The following is a 16,210-nucleotide window of genomic DNA, read 5'->3' as shown; positions in this document are numbered from 1 at the left end:
TGACCCTGTGGAGGGAGCAGGGCAAGCCTCCTCCCAGCTCAGGAGAGCTGGGGCTGATGTGATCTTTTCTTCCTGTGTCTCCTTTTAGCTGCCGTTGGAGATGATCTTTGGCTAGGCAGGCCTTTGTTCTGACACTGTACAATTGCTTTTATGTTGTTGACCCTGATGCAATTTTGCTATGTGCTTAAGAATACGACCCACATGTTAGGTCAGGAGGTATAAATGAGTGTAAATGAGCCTTTACCTTTAAAAATTCACTACAGTCCTCCAGTGGAGTAGTGCAAACTCTTTGCCACTCTTAGGTTTGGCAATGTACAGACAATACCCATACTGTCTTCCTGGCACAGCTTTACACCCTCAAGTTACAGGTCCTTACAATGGTCTGCTCCTCCCCGTCTTTCCTTGTCTGACCCTTCCCTGCAGTAAGTTGTTAAAGGAAGGCTCAAAAAAAGGCAGAACTCAAACTAGAAACTAAACTCGACCCCCTACTTCCTGCCTTTGTTCAGTGCCAAAAGCGCAGCAGGAACTGTTCTCCTGGAAGAGAGCAGGCCTGCTATTTTTCCTTACTTTGCTCTGTGCTGCTGTCTTCCTGTGGGCATGGAGTGGGTTGGGAAACCAGTTGGTTCCCTCACACCATTAAAAGAAATCGAATCTTCCAGCAGGAGAGCGAGGACCTGTGTATTGTGCTCTAAGGAAATTAAATTCTGGCAGACTTTGGAGGCTATACTTGTAAAACTATTCCTGTGAAAGTGGTTATTACATTATTCAGTGCGTATTTATCCTTGTCACACACAGCCTTAGCAGCACCTCCTGTAACATCTTCAGTGACCTTAGAGCCATCTTTCCCATGACCCCTGCCTGTTGTTACCACAGTCACAGGGTTTCCTACCCAACTTGTGGAACTTCTTTCTACTTTGCTCCCCCAGGGAAAGGTCTGATCTTGATTTTGTGGCGGGTCAGCAAACCATATGAAAGCAGCTGTACTGGGCCAGACCAAAGATCTATTCAGCCAAATGTCACATCCCAGTGGCCACCAAAAGCAGACACAAGAAGAAAGTAAGAACAGGCAAATAAGGTGTTTACCCATTTCCCTCTCCAGTAGTATGGAGCTTATGAACTTTTGCTGTATAGTTTCCATGAATTTAGTATCCTTCAATCGATTCCCTTTGGAAATGCCCATTCTCCTCTTAAATTCATGTCCACTTTTAGTACATGTAATGCCCTTTGGTAAAAACTTCAAAGCTCATTACTTTTCACTTACCCATTTGGTATTTCACCTGTTTTTGCAAAAACCTGTTTTGCAAAAAACTGGTTTGCTCTTTCTTCAGCTCTTCACAAACAGCCCTGATCCCCCAAATAATTTTGTATGATCAGCAAAGTTTATCACTGCACTTGACCAACAGGCTAACCCTTATGCCACCTGTCAAAGAGACAGCTCTTTTGTTTGGATAAACACTGTCAACCTGCAGAAGGGGGGATTCCTCATTGCACAACCACAAGGTCAGAAAGCCACAGGATTTCCCAGTGGCTTCAGTGTAAAAAAAAAAACAAGTTCTGAAGCTCAGGGAGCATCAGGCCTCACAACTCTTTCAAGGATGTTGAGAAAGCCAGGAGTCACTCCATAGCCAAGCTTGATACCCAGTTCTTGAACGTTTCTTAAACAACTAAATTTAACAAATATTATATTGCCATCAGGGTAGCTTTGTCTAATACCACTTTAATGGCCACTTCACTCATGTCTCATACTTGAAATGAGTGTTAATAATACAACAAAACACACAAAGTGAGTATTCTGAGAAGAACCTGTCCTGGGTTGAGTGAGTGGTGGAGATTTTTGGTGGCAGGGGAGGGGGCTATCGGGGCGGCCCCCTGTGAGAAGCTTCTCGAAGCTCCCCCAGCTCCACGTCAGCTCCACTTCTGTTTGGGAAATTGAGCCAATCGGCTGCGCCTCTGCGATAACGTATTTAAGAAGGGACGTGGTGACGGGCAGTGGGACTTGTGAGGAGGAGTTGCTGCAGCTGCATGAACACCAAGGTCAGTGGAGGAACGGAGGAAGAAAGGAGGGGGGAGGTGTGCCGGAGCAGAGACCCCCCTGTATCCTGTGGTGAGACGGCAGGGCGGCCCCCCCCTGCCACCCATGGAGATCTACGGTGGAGCAGACATTGATTTATGGCCTGTGGCTCCTGCTCTGCTAATCAAGGTTCTGTGCCCGAAGAAGGCCAGGGTCTCATGGGAAAAGGCAGCCCCGCTGCTGTAATTCAGCGCTGGGAGGATTGCAGCATGTGGGGGAGTCCCACGCCGGAGCAGCTCGGGAAGGGCTGCAGCCGTGGGAGGGAATCCAGTCGGAGGAAGTTAGTGACCCATGACAGAGCAGTGTGGGGAACGCTGCGGCCCATGGGAGGAATTCATGTCAGAGAAAGTTTGTGGAGGACTGTCTCCTGTGAGAGGGGGACCACGATGGAGCAGGAGGAACAAGTTTCGGACACTCCCCTCACCGAAGATGAAGGAAGTGGCAGCACTGACTGCACCCCCCCATTCCCTGCCCCTGCGCCACTGGGGGAGGAGGTAGAGATATCGGGAGCAGAGCTGAGCCCGGGAAGAAGGGAGGGGTGGGGGGAAGGTGTTCTCAAGATGTGGCAATGCTTCTCACTGTCTTACTCTGTTATGTGTTGTTAGTGTCTGTAATAAATGTATGTTTATTTTTCTTCCCCTAACGAGTCTGCCTTTTGCTCGTGATCATAAAGGGGGATTTTCCCCCATCCCAGTCCTATCTTGAACCCCAAGCCTGGCTCTCTGTCCCTTCTCATTGCTGGAGGGGAAGGGAGAGAGAGCTGCTGCATTGTGGTTGGCTGCCAATCAGGCCTAAACCACGACAGAACCAGCTTGCCTTCACCCAAAGGACTACTGACGTTAATGCCTTTACTACCTGTGTTCCTGGAAAGCAGCAGCAGAACAAACTTTTGTATTCAATAGTCTTTTAATACAAATATCACTTACAGCATTAAGTTATGTGTACATATCTGCCTGTGAGCTGGGGCTTCCAAAATCATTTTGCAAAGTCTGCCTCTTTACAGACTGCACCATTGTACATCAAATCTGGTATGTACACCACCACAGAGTCACGATTCAGTCACATATACCAGTTGAATTTGTTGATGCATTCAGAATTCACTTCAATCAGAACACACACCGATATATTAAAGCCAATCTCTAAATTCCCCTATTGTAGAATAACTCTGTTTCTTCTGTAGATGACAGAATTTCCGGCTCAAGGTCCGCTCGCTTTATCTGCAATGTATAGAAAAAGGGAATCAACATCACCATATCCCAGTAAGTGTATGCTAAGTCATCTTTACCGCACTGAACTTCGCACAAATTGAAATACTGTATTCAGAAGCAAGACTATGTGGGATTTGAGGTTCCTTGTTTAGGCATTTGAGGGATTTTTTTGTTTTGGAGCTGCTTTATTTTTTGCTTCTCTGACATCTTCTATATGCACACATGTAAGGGAAGAAATATGTTTTATTTAAAATTAGACGTACTCCCAAGATCTAAATAGTGCATTAATTATGTTATCTTCATTCACTATAGAGTCAGTTAGGTTGGAAAAGACCTTTAAGATCATTGAGTCCAACCAGAAATATATTCGGGTGACTCACCCAGGAAACTTCTGCTGTGGGCTGAGCAATAGAGAAACTCAAAGGGAACCAACCAGCCATACTCTCAGTACATAATTTCCCACAAGTCCCTTCATTTATGTTCAGTTTACCCTTGTTGCCTGAAGAGATTAAGAAATCTAAAAAAAAGAGATTACAATGCCAGAAAGTTCAGGCAAATAAAAGAAACCACTTAAAATTGCAAGAGCACAGTCTGTGATTTTCTGAGAATATTCACAGATGCTGACAAAGGAGAGGAAATAAATGCAGAAAGGAACCCCAGGCTTCTCTCTCACTTGGTCTTCAAAGCCCAAGGTTCAAGGGCCACAGCCTCCATTTAAAACCTGCCAGGAAGGTGTTCTTTCCCAGGGACCAGATCACACATCACAGTTCAGTAAGGAAGGGTGAAGAGATGTCACCTGTGAGTTGGTTTACCCCTCTCATGAGCTCATGCTGACTTTGCATGGAAGAAAAAATTCTCATCTACATCCTTCCTATCTCCAGCAGGACTGAAAACAGTGCTGGAAGAGCCTTGGTTTTAATCTTTAAGACAGCTCTCCTGACACTGCTTGCTTCAAACTGTTGTGAAAAATCTGCTGAATCTACACTGAAAAGTGTAAATATAAATAAAACACAATGCCACTTAAACCGAACAAGTCCTGTCTTGCCTAGTACATGAGCCTTTACAAGCAGCTTCTCTGCTGCCCCATTTTAGATGCACCACCACATTAATCCTATTATTTTTTCCTATGAGGCCTTAAGACTGTTGGCCATAGTTACAGAATGACTATTTAATATAACAATAATCCTAAATCAATTCCTACGAAAGCACTTACCTCCCCACACTGCGGGAACATACTAAGTGAAACTGGTAGCATCCCTGCTAGTACCGACGTAAATGCAAACATTCTCACTGAAGCCAAAGCACGGGGAGTTTTTGCAAATTTTTTTCTGTTTGAGACATTGAAAAAGTAAGTATGTCAGTGTGGGCTCAAAAAATAATCTGACAGTGAGACAAAGAGCATTAGCTACTATTTTAGTGGTTGAAATTGCACTGTATAGTAATAACCCAGGCTTATGAATCCTGAAGATGTTTCCTTCCTTTATTTCCTATGTTCTTACTCCTAACTTCCTGTTCTTTCCCTTTGTTTTGTATTTAGCTGCAGCATTTTCCAGGCCCAGATTGTCAAGATTAAGAAAATAAGCATCAAGATCAAAATGACAAGAGAAGGGGCATTAGAGCTTTAAAATGTCTCCGTCCTTTGACTAAGATTTTTCTTGCATTACTTTCTTTCCTTTAAGATGTACTTCCTCTTGGCAGTCCTACTTTGCCTTGCACAAAGCTTATTACTCAAAATAATTTTAAAATTTTATCTTATAGCTGCATTTATGTCTTCTGATAACAGAAGTCCCTTAATCTAACAAAGCAGGACAGGGAATTGATTTAGGCAATACCAAATTACCTGTGTTATCTACATGACAGATGATCTCTACCAAAAGCTCGGGGCAGGCTAAGAATTCTCTGATAAAGCATACAGTGAATTCTTCTTATGACATAAAGTTTCTAAATGTTGAAAAAGCAATAAAATGTTTTACAATATATGGAAAGCTATTTGGAAGTTGGGATACAGGTTTAGTTGCAAATTCAAGTACCATATTGTCTCTTTAGAAATAACAAATCTAAGCCAAGTACTGTGAACAACCTTGACACCAGACACTGTGACTCAAATCAAGTTAGGGAACCTAGGTGCTGGAAAACAGCCTGTCAGGGGAGCACAAACATGTTTCCTGCATGGGAGAAGAGAGGAAATCCTCACAGTTTTACACAACCTCCTGCAAACCCTCAAAGCATGAACGTGGACATAAACAGATTAATTTCCTCATCTGAATTAATCACAGTAGGTGAACAGAAACTTTCCAGACAATCACTCCTACCAAGGCAAGTAATACTGCAAATCTGAGAAAAAATTGGCAAGTGGTAACAGCCAGACTGAAAACCAGAATACACACTAACCAGGCACCCCCAGACCTTTTGCAGTACCTCCTACCTTTCCAAAAAGTACGTAATCACAGCTGGCAGGAAGAATGCGGTCCCAAACAAGACTGCTCTCGACAATGCTGTTTCTTTAACAGCCTCCAGGGAGAGAGAAAAATGAACATTATTAAAGCAGTGCTCTGTGCAGCTTCAAACACTGCATGCTTCTGTGAGCGCTTTCTTGTCTAATATTCTGGAGTTTCAAGCAATGGTAAATGTGGGATAAAAACATTTGTTAGAGGAATTCTTTCTTAAATGAAAGCTAAACTTCTACAAGTGGCAAATATTCCACTTGTGACCTAAGGAATTCCTTAAAAGGGGGGTGATAGTACTGATGCCATATGGAGTTTTCCTACCATGGTAACCATTTTCCTGAGACTTGCTTTTTTTAAGTTGTGCTGAACTTCTTTCAAATGGTTATAACTTCTGGGCATCCTATATATCCTGTGTGAAATTTGAAGTTCTCTCTCCAGCTGTCCACAAATCTTTACGCTCATCTAACTGCTTCTGCCCTGCTGGACAGCAGCACAGAAAGAGAGGGTCACTGTTAGCATATAAAATATGACTCCTCACTCTAGTTCCTGTGCAAGGCTCTACAGTGGAAGTTGATGAACAAGGCAAGGAGCAAATACAGAGTCAGCTTGGCCAGCAACTGGAGCTCAAGGATAAAAGGCATTAGCATAGTGTAGATCAGGGCATTACCCTTTGGGAGGCACAGCTTTAAATAATATTCCTACTATAGAAGGTGCATGTAGTATGTACAATACAGAGCTTTTCTCTGAGGTGTCCCGTCAGAAGGTTCAAGAGTCTTGTCTCCTTCTGAGGCGATCAGGGAAAGAAGAAATGCCTGTGCTAGTGTCTCTGTGGCTCAACTCTGTATATTGGTCTGGGGAGGCTGCCAACCCTTGAAGACACAAGTGTTGCGGAACCTGGCTCCAGAGACCTAGTCCAAGCCTATCCAAAGATTCAGCACCTGATCTGGGATTCCTCAGTTCAATATCCAACTCCACCTACTCTCAGCATCACATTCTGCTCTTAGCAGTGAATGAAAAGCAACAGAGACCTCCACCCCTTTGCTCACCTTCTCACCAGCCTTCTGTGACACTCCTACAACCTTGCCATTCCTGTCCATCACTTCAATTCCATTCTCAAATTCTGGGCTTCTCACCACTGCCACAGTAAACGCACTCATCAAACCTGCAGAGTTAAAGAGGATTTTGCTTTACAAGATCCAGAAGGACTATCTCAGTAGTAACATTCATAATTATGTGCATTTTACATTTCCAGTTCAACAGTTCACAACCGAATAACCTGGCAGCTTAAGAAGAGACTGCCCCGTAAAAATCTACTTGGGATCTTAATCTTTCAGAAGCTTAAGCAAGATTTTAAGGCCCCAGTCCTAAAAGGTGCTTTATCATCATGGACTCGGAGCTTTCAATCACTGCCATCCAGCTCAAACTAGAAGTACTTTGTTCTTAAGAGAAAAGGGAGGGATTTGTGTTTTAGATAGGTTTTGTACTGGTCAGTGCAAGATCCAGAACAGAAGAAGAGACCCTGAAGGGATCAGACTTTAAGTAAAGGCTGCACTCCTGATTTGAAAGGGAGGGTGCCAAGGCTCTAATAGGTTCTATTATGGCCCTTCTCTGCCCAGCTCTGTATGTGTGTCACAAGTGGCAGTGCTTCAGCTGGGTCCCAGATGAGAATGTTTCAGTCTCCTCCAGACCCAGCCTTACAACATTCCTGAAAACATCCATCCCAGAGTCAGTCACCAAAAACACAAGCCCAAACCACAGGCACTTATAAAGTCCATATCAAACAGGAGTTAGTAATCTAGCTGGTTTTCTCCTTTCTCTTTTCTAGAACAAAGTCTAGGCATAACAGGAACCATGCTTACTCCCATATCCAATTCCAGGTGTAACTTGCAAGCCAAAGAAAAATGCCGACTGCATCCCTGGATATCTTTGGAGAAATAGTTGCCTGTCACGCATACAAAGGTCAGAAGAGAGCTGTACAGCTCTAAAACTAAAACCAGCAGGAATCACAGAGGTCATCTATACTGATCAGTGAGTGTTAACCCTCACACAGAAAGGACAGTAGCTATCAAAGGCAGTCAGCAAAGGCAGCTAGGAAACAGTCAGATCCCATCTGTGCAAGGACAAAATTCTGCAGTCAGATGGGGGCAGCAAATGGCCCTCAGAGCTGCTGCACAATGTACAGTTTCTTTATACTCACCAAGCAGAGGAGCAGGTAGAAGTTTTCTGACGACTAGTTGCATTAACGAATTCTTCAATGTGTAACGATTCATGAAGAAAAGAGGAAAAGCCTAAGGCATTGGGAGGAAACAGGCACCTTCTATTAGAAAAAGTGTGCAGCATTTCAGTATGTGCAACAGGTTAGGAAAATAAATCTGTGACTTGGTACATGGTTACCATCTATAAAAATAAACATTGACCATTATTATGTATAGGACAATAGTAGTATGAATACAAAAACAGAAAAAGGAAAACAATTACCTCTGACTAATATTCCTTGGACATCTGTCCAACTGCCTTCTGTCACACACTGCTCTCTTCCCCCAAACAGGAAACCTGGTTTACTTGTGTATTTGTTCCTGATTCTCTGCAGTTTCAGCCCAATTCTGTATTCCCATAATATACTTGCAGGAAGTTTCATTTAGGAATAAATGGCCAGGACACCACTCTCAGAGTCTCCCGTGGAGGACAAAGGGGAAGAACTCCCACATTCAGCCGTGCACACAGCTGCCTCGTCATACCTCTCAGGACTTTTCCTGAGAACTGCTGGCCCTACTCTTTTGTCTAGTAGACAGAGGTGAAAGTCCATCTAACAAAAGCAGGAATAGCCATAATTTTATGCCGGGCAGCTTATAAAAATCACTGTTTAGCATGGAGAGTGAGGAAATGTGTTATAGGGGCATCTACACTTGCAACGAGTGTCATGAGGATACCAAAGCTCATTCTGATATAGCAAACTCCCAAAACCACACCTTCCTCTTCCAGCACAGCACAGAGCTAGCTAGGAGCCCTCAGCTACCTCAGCCCCCCTAGAAGGATAATTCATCTGCATTCAGTGCAGCATTTGCATGGCTATGCTGTTTCTGGGATCTGAGCTAACTCTATCCAGTACAGATGCTTGCAGATTTCACCACTTGTTTAAAGCGAGACAGATCTCTTCCACAGCACCACATCAAAAAATCAACTACAACAACCCAATTGGTTACTCTGTGTTTGTAAACACTGAACATTTCCTCTCACTACTCACTTGCTAAGCTTACAGAATAATAAAGAAGAGGAAGCATCAGAGGAAGCCAAGCAAGGTACTGGCTGACAGATGATCAGGAAAATTCTTATTCTGAACAGTTGTGGGACAAGACATCAGAGTACAATCCTGAAGGGTATCTGGCAGTGTGATTATCTCAGTGCCCACTCCTCAGGAGAGCTTATCAGGAAAGCAATCATTGAGCAAATACATACACCAATACATGCTGCATAGGAAATGGCTCCCAAGCCACAGACGACCTGCTTTTGTTGAACGGAGTACTCCTAAGAAGGACAGAAGAGACACGCTACATAAGTACATATATTTGTAAAACACCTGTAAATCATGTTTGGAATGGTCTTGTACAATTAAGATGATTTAAAAAATAACAGTCGACACATACTTCAGCCTTGGCGGTACCATTTCCATTGAATAGAGTGAACCCTGTGGTATATGTGTGCAACACGAACTGCAGAAACAAGAGATTATAAGGAAAAATTAATTTGGGATTGAGACTAGAAGACTTGTAAAAGTAGAAAGAAAGAGGCAATTACCTGACAAAAAAAAGTTTGCTTTGCCTGGACCTGAAGAGATGAAACAATAACCTAAGAGAAAAACCCCACAAGAAAATTAGGTTTGATGAGTCTAGAATTTTTTAGTGAGCAGTGGTGGGCTAGAGCACAAAGAGAACTGCTATGTTACTATTAGCAGCATCATCAAAGGCTCCAGTCTGCACCCAAAGCCATTCGCCTTGATTCTAGGCTAACACACTTTCCTGACCCAGATGTGACATAGTCACTTCCTCTATCCAATATGAAACACAGGGACACAGTGATAAAAACACTGTATGCAAGAATATTTGGACAAGATCCCTTCTTAAGCAAAATAAAAAAATGCATTTGTACCTGTGAAGCTTAAATAGATGCAAATAGAAACACTAAGATAATAAAATCAATTAAAGTAGTGAATGAGAAAGTGTCAGACTGTTTTGGCTAGTGGGGATACAAATACTAGATCTACCTGATCTAAGACCAAAGATTCTAGGATTTACTTCCCAATTTTGACAGTGAATAACAACTTCACAATAATAATATCAATAATAATAAACCACACTGTAATTCATAATAAACCACAGCCTTTCTTGAGGTCTGGCCTCCTAGGTGTGGAGCACTCTCAAAATACAGAGTCAATCAAGATAAGGCAAACATTGAATAACAGGAAGGCATGGAATGCCCAAAGCCTTAAGAGAAGGATCAGTAATTCAAGATTAGTGGATCAACTACCTTTATTATTAATGCCAGCGCTGAATATAACCATATCTATGAAAGAGCATTAAGGTGTAAATATCAAAAAGAAATATTGCTGTTAATTCTATTATTGTTCTTAATTAAAGTCTTGATGTCTGTTATACTTTCTAGTAGTGCCACGTAAATTCATGCTGTAATCTCTATAAGGAATGACATATCTCAGTATGTATACTCATACCAAAACCAAAGGCAAACACATCTAAATAAATAAACATGCATATAAACACAGCTACAAGTTTTATGAAACAAAATGGTGCCACTTTTAAGCACTATAACAAGATCTTATTTTCATATATTTAGTAATTTCTTGACCACACCATTTCTTACTTGCACATGCACAATCTCCATAAGAAAAAATTCACATTCTGGGTCAGAAACACAGAACAGAAGATCTGACTCCTTACTACTGCAGTTCCACTTTTGCAAAGTTAAACAGAACAAAACCAGGCTTTGCTCTCAACACCTAGTGAACATCACTTTTCATTAGAAAGCTGATCTTCATGCATGAACAATCTTTTTGAATACTGCTGAAGGAAGGTAGCTAACAGGTTTGTACTTCCAATGAGACTCTCTAAGGGCTCGATTTCTAGATTACCCAGCGCTTCCCATAAAACAGATGTCTTTTAAAAGCTTATGCTGAAAGTACAACTAAGAAGCCTAAAACTTTCTATTCCTTCCTTCCAACCCCTGGCCTTGTTGGAAAAACATAAGCCCTGTGGTACACTAACATCTTTCACAATTACTCACCAATGGAAGACATATGGGCAGGAAAGCTAAAAAGAAAGAAAACTTCATTTCATTAAAAGTAAGTGCTGAGTCTAGATTTTGAACAGAAGATTCCCATTACTTCCCCACTCTCATTTCAGCTCTAAGTAAAATACCTCCCACGGAAAAAAAACAGCATCACCTTGGAATTCAATTCTCTTTATCTCTCATTTCTCATTCAAGAAGCCAGAACACCTGGTCACAGCTTATAGCCAAAAGGAGTCCTTATGAACTCCACTCAACATGGCTACTCAAAAACCATATAGCTGAGTTTTGAATAGAAATTACTTCTCACTTTGTTCAAAAAGAGATCAGTGACAACGGCTGTTACAGCTGTGAGTGGTTAGATGAGATAATGAGTAAATAGCTTAAGATGGTTATATCTGATTAACAAGCTGTGTTGTCTGGGCTCCCTAAACGTCATCCCAAACAGAGTTTATCTGCCACCACAGCAAGTGAATTCATACAGTATCCACATTCATCAAGTGAAAACTTAGTTTATAGTAGACTATTTTATACATGGAGGGATTTGAGAGCTCATTCCATAGTGACAAAAAAAAACCAAACAAACCAAACAGAAAATGGCCAGACTATTTCCACCTAGCTGAGCTGATGAATGGTGGGAAAATTTCCTCAGGAGGATTGTAGGAATAAATAAATCTTCAACAGACATGACAGTGCAACTAATAGAAGTAAGAGTCTACTTGGTTTTCTATATGGAATTCAGTATCACTGTAACTGTCTACTATGAGCTATTCCTCTTTGATGCTTCAGTTACATACACAAAACTTCTCCTAAGGAAACTTACCTGGAGGTCTAAAAATATGAGGAATTATCTTATCTGTATCAGGATGTACACTGGACTTAAAAGAAAAAAGGCAAATTAGATCACCTTTGTCATACTTGAATAAGACAGGAAAAAAAAAATTCTAAATGTTTTGTAAACTTACCAGGCTTAGCAGGAAGGCTTGTCTTGTCTAAACAATTTGAAAATTAGGTTAGTAATCAAGTTTCAGAAGAGACTGGGTAAAATCTTCTAATTTTTTTTTCCCAAATAACTTACTTTTATGTGGAGTGCTGTATTTGTATACATCCCTTTATTGTTTTCCCTAAAATCTCTCTCCACATACTCCTTGTTGAATATAACTTACTCACATCCCACGTGCTGTGTAACAGCATCAAAGCACACACTATGGCAGAAAGGAAGTTAATTTTAAAAAGATAAGCTAGTAGGTATTTTAAAACAGAAAACAACAATTTAAATATGTCTAAAAGCCTAAACACTTATGTTAAGATTTTAGCTTTTCTGGAATTACATAAGTTTTCATTTCTCCTTTCAGACTTTGACACACAAGGTACTAAATACCACATGGGAAGAGCTGAGCCCACACTGAGTCAAAAGAAAGACTCCTCTGAACGAAGCAAGGGTTCAGCACTACTTTCCAGCAATTCTGTGAGTAGGTTTCCCACCCAAGTACTGCTACTGCTTATTTTATGAGATGTGAAACCAATCCAATCTGCCTTCTGTATGGTGATGCAACCTTGAAGATTCAAAATTGGCTCGTTAAGCATTTTGCATATCTATCACCTACCTATAACATCCCCGCTGAGGACAAACTGAAAGCAATGATTCCCAGAGTGATGTGAGAGTGTCTTTTAAACTCAGCTGTATGATAAACAACCTAGCATTCTTTAGGATGATAATACTGCAATATGACATTAAAGTAATCCAAAGAAATTCCTACTAGATTCATAGGTTAGAAAAATCTCTGTAGTAATGAGTTTTTCCTGTGTTATCCCTTGTACCTGAATCTCAGTATTCTGTCTGATAGATCTTGTACTAATATCAACTATTTCAGCCATGAAAAAAGACTCCTTGATTTCCTATAAACCGCACTCCAGAATACCTCATCATTCTGTATGGGCTCATTTAGGGTCTTCCCACTGTTTTGTATGAGTAACCTGGTGGTTCTTATTTCATCCTATATTTGAGAAAAAAACAAAACAAACAGAAAAAATAAGTCAGATTTCAATATTCTGAAGTGGAATATATCAGTTATAAGACACTGTAAATACAAACCTAGAATGTCAAGTTAATAATGGACCTGTCCCTCCCCAGGGCAGTGAAAGCAAGAACGCATGCAGACACACAACCACTTCATGATCATCGAAACTTTTAGATTATTCAGGCTCCCTCTGTCCCTTTAAGTATGAATCCTTCAACCCATTACACAAACGCACTGGAACTTTAAGCATATGAAAAACCTCACTGAAATCAAGAGTGTTAATCTTGTACTTAAAGTCATCCACATGTGCTAGCAAACTCAAAGATTTGCTGCCAAAACAATCATCTGATATTCCCCACAGGCACCTAGATGTCTATTTTAAAATTAAATTCCAAACCAGACTTTTAAAATTACCAGAAATGAATCACAACATTACTAGATGTTCCTGCATGTTCACAAATGTGTGATCAAGTTTTGCATCTTACACTCTTCCTTTAACACTTCACTTAAGCTTTTAATTATGGAAAACACATACACTTAAACAAAGAGAATAAAACCTGTAACCTCATGTAGCTATCCATAGTCTATATAAAAAGCTGCCCCTCTTAGGAGAATTTATGAGATGATTTGACTTTTCTTCAACTGGCACATCTCTATTTGCAACAGAGTATTTTAATTCAAGGTGTCAACTAATCCCAGATCTCCAAATTCCCGAATGTACTATAAAATTTTCCTGTTGGCATTTACATATATATAATGTACATTTACTAAATTATATTATTTGTACATTTAAATATATAGAGATGTGCATTCATACCATATACACACATATTCATACCACATGCACACATAAAGATAGATGGACAGACACAACACACTAATTCTGCAAGTGACAAGGAAATATCTCATGTATACACATTTTGACAGTGTTCTTTTGTTTCAATGGCGCTTTCCCTTAAAAAAATCAACCAACAAAAATGCCTTTAATGTACTGGCCAACCAGCCGACTCTCATACAGTGTGCTGTACTTTTTCCCTGACAAAACGATTGACAGAAGTGGATTGACAGAAAAGCACATCTTCCCCTGAATTTTGCTATCAAGACAGTTCTTGAAATTTAGAAGCTACACTTTATGACCAACAATGCGCTTAGGGTCACACTTTCACTAATTAACGATAGAAGTTGTAATATGCATTATCTGGTATAAAAAGGGCCTACAAATCAGGCGTGGTCCCTCTTAGGGGAGAATGAATTTCAGTATAGTCACTTGGAAGAGAATCAAAGAGCTACACGAGCTTCAGATTAAGCTGCAGGGATGGGTACACAGATTATCCAGCAGTGACTCTGGGTGCTGGCGACGCAGTTCAGCAAACCCGTCCTCTCCAAAGCTGTGACAACTCCACACCCCGAGTCCTCCAGCAGCCGACTGTATTTAAGCACAGCCTCACCGCTCTCGTCTTTGGGGGCTTCCTGATTCTTAATTGGGCTAATTCCACTTGGCACAGCAGCCACTGCCTGAAGAGAACTGTGTAGTGGTAGTGCCTAGAAATGCCCTTTATTTTATGTAATTACATAAAGAAATGCATACATGTATATAATTTTTCCTCAAATGCCCTGTAATGGTATTATTTTACACCTTAGCTAAGCCAAAACTGGGGAGGTGTATTGCTAATGTTCCTGATGCCGGGCGCGTTTTGGAGCTCGGGTGGGGGCGATGCCGTCCCGCGGGGCCCCCGGGAAGGGGGGCGAGAGTGTGTGTGTCCCCGTCCCCCCCCCCCAAAACCCTGCGGCCCGGGCCCCAAAACACCCCGTCCCTTCTTGCCACCGGTGCCGCCAGGCACAGCGCGGCGAGGCCGAGCCGCGGTACTCACGGCGGATTTCAGGAGCAGCAGCGGATCCAAGACGTCCGCCCAGAGAAGAAACCTCTGGAAAAAAGACTGACGGAGACACGTTTAAGGGAGAGGAGGCGTTGTGCGCGAGGCAGTCCGCCCGAGCCGCGCTGTGCCGGCCGCCCCGGCCCCTCACCTGTCCCTCTGCCCTCCAGAACCGCAGGTTGGCGTCCATGGGGCCGCGGCAGCGGAAAGGCGGCTGCGGGGGGACGGTCCGGCTGCTGCACGCTCCGCCCGGGCACGGTGCCGCCGCGCCGGGATCCCCCCCCTCTCCCGCTCCCGCCGGGCCGGGCCGGGCCGGGCCTCCGCTCCCCGCGGGGTGGGCTCGGCGCTGGGCCGCCTTCCCGCCCTGAGGCGCGAGCTGGGCCCTGAGGGGTCGCGCCCCCGTCGCGGAGGAGGAATGGAAGGAGGGAAAGAGCGAGGGAAAGAGCGAGGGAAGGAAGGGAGGGAGGGAGGGAGGGAGGGAGGGAGGGAGGGAGGGAGGGAGGGAGGGAGGGAGGGAGGGAAGGAGGAAAGGAAGGAAGGAGGAAAGGAGGAAAGGAAGGAGGAAAGGAGGAGGGAAAGGAGGAAAGGAGGAGGGAAAGAAAGAGTGAGGGAAGGAAGGAGGGAAGGATGGAGGGAGGGAGGCAAGGAAGGACAGGGGGAGGGAAGGAAGAAATAAAGGAGGAAGGGAAAGAGGAAAGGAGGGAGTAGGGGAGGAAAGAGGGAGGGGGGAGGTAGGGAAGGAAGGAGGAAAGGAGGGAGAGAGGAAGGAGGGAATGAAAGAGGGAGGGAAAGAGGAAAGAAAGGAGGGAGGGAAGGAAAGAGAGAGGGAAGAAATGAGGGAAGGAGGGAAGTATGAAGAAGGGAAAGAGAGAGGGAAGCTACGGTGTGCAGCCCTGGAGCATGGTGGGGAGCGGGTCGTGGTTAGAAAAGGTCCAACCGACTTTTCCCCTCCCAGCAGTTTCCCCCTGCTCGATCTGGGAAGGCAAAGCCAGGGAGCAGGACTGCAGAGAAAGCCCTTGCATCCTTCACACTGGCTTAAAATGACTCGGGTAAGAGAAAGATACAGCCAGGTATAAGATCAGTATGTCCCTGTGTTGCAGTTTCACAGGCACAAACAGCTGCTCCCCACACTGTTAGAGTTATTTTGCATTACTGAGCTGCACAGGGGTTTAACTTCACACCTTGTAGGTCCAGATCAGGTTTATTGGAAAATTGCACTGATACTAGTGGATTTACACAAAACACAACTACAACACTGGGACTGAAAAGACATTTGCAAGTATTGAAACCT

The 16,210-nt window shown here is 42.9% G+C and overlaps 1 protein-coding gene across 4 annotated transcripts; it reads right to left on the bottom strand.

Moving 5' to 3' along the window:
* Nucleotides 1-2,958: 2,958 nt before the first annotated feature.
* Nucleotides 2,959-15,393, bottom strand: SFXN4 (sideroflexin 4). 4 transcript variants are annotated; one of them, XM_042790291.1, is made up of 14 exons: nt 15,071-15,393; nt 14,917-14,982; nt 12,947-13,021; nt 11,990-12,016; nt 11,848-11,902; nt 11,022-11,047; nt 9,522-9,572; nt 9,371-9,436; nt 9,183-9,251; nt 7,924-8,014; nt 6,773-6,888; nt 5,705-5,790; nt 4,493-4,607; nt 2,959-3,288 (listed from the first exon to the last, which is right to left on the bottom strand). In XM_042790291.1, exons 1-14 carry the CDS (start codon nt 15,107-15,109, stop codon nt 3,211-3,213), a joined length of 960 nt encoding a protein of 319 aa, XP_042646225.1. In that variant the 5' UTR covers nt 15,110-15,393; the 3' UTR covers nt 2,959-3,210. The 4 variants fall into 4 exon arrangements, with proteins under 4 accessions (XP_042646225.1, XP_042646229.1, XP_042646244.1 ...); XM_042790295.1 differs by having other exon boundaries at nt 9,522-9,551; XM_042790310.1 differs by lacking the exon at nt 15,071-15,393 and adding an exon at nt 12,103-12,229 and having other exon boundaries at nt 14,917-15,064.
* Nucleotides 15,394-16,210: the final 817 nt, after the last annotated feature.

Source organism: Tyto alba, unplaced genomic scaffold (genome assembly GCF_018691265.1).
Source record: "Tyto alba isolate M040663 unplaced genomic scaffold, T.alba_DEE_v4.0 Super-Scaffold_1, whole genome shotgun sequence".
In the NCBI taxonomy this organism is placed as follows: Eukaryota; Metazoa; Chordata; class Aves; order Strigiformes; family Tytonidae; genus Tyto; species Tyto alba.
Note: the sequence above shows the minus strand (reverse complement) of the source record. Positions and strands in the feature narration are given on the sequence as shown.

Bases quoted from the DNA above. Each gene is read 5' to 3' on its own strand.
- SFXN4 (XM_042790291.1), bottom strand. From the start codon at position 15,109: ATGGACGCCAACCTGCGGTTCTGGAGGGCAGAGGGACAG. The intron at 12,017-12,946 runs GTATTCTGGAGT...CAAATTGTTTAG, and splicing joins AGCCCATACAGAATGATGAG to ACAAGACAAGCCTTCCTGCT. The intron at 9,437-9,521 runs GTAATTGCCTCT...TTGTTTCTGCAG, and splicing joins AGCAAACTTTTTTTTGTCAG to TTCGTGTTGCACACATATAC.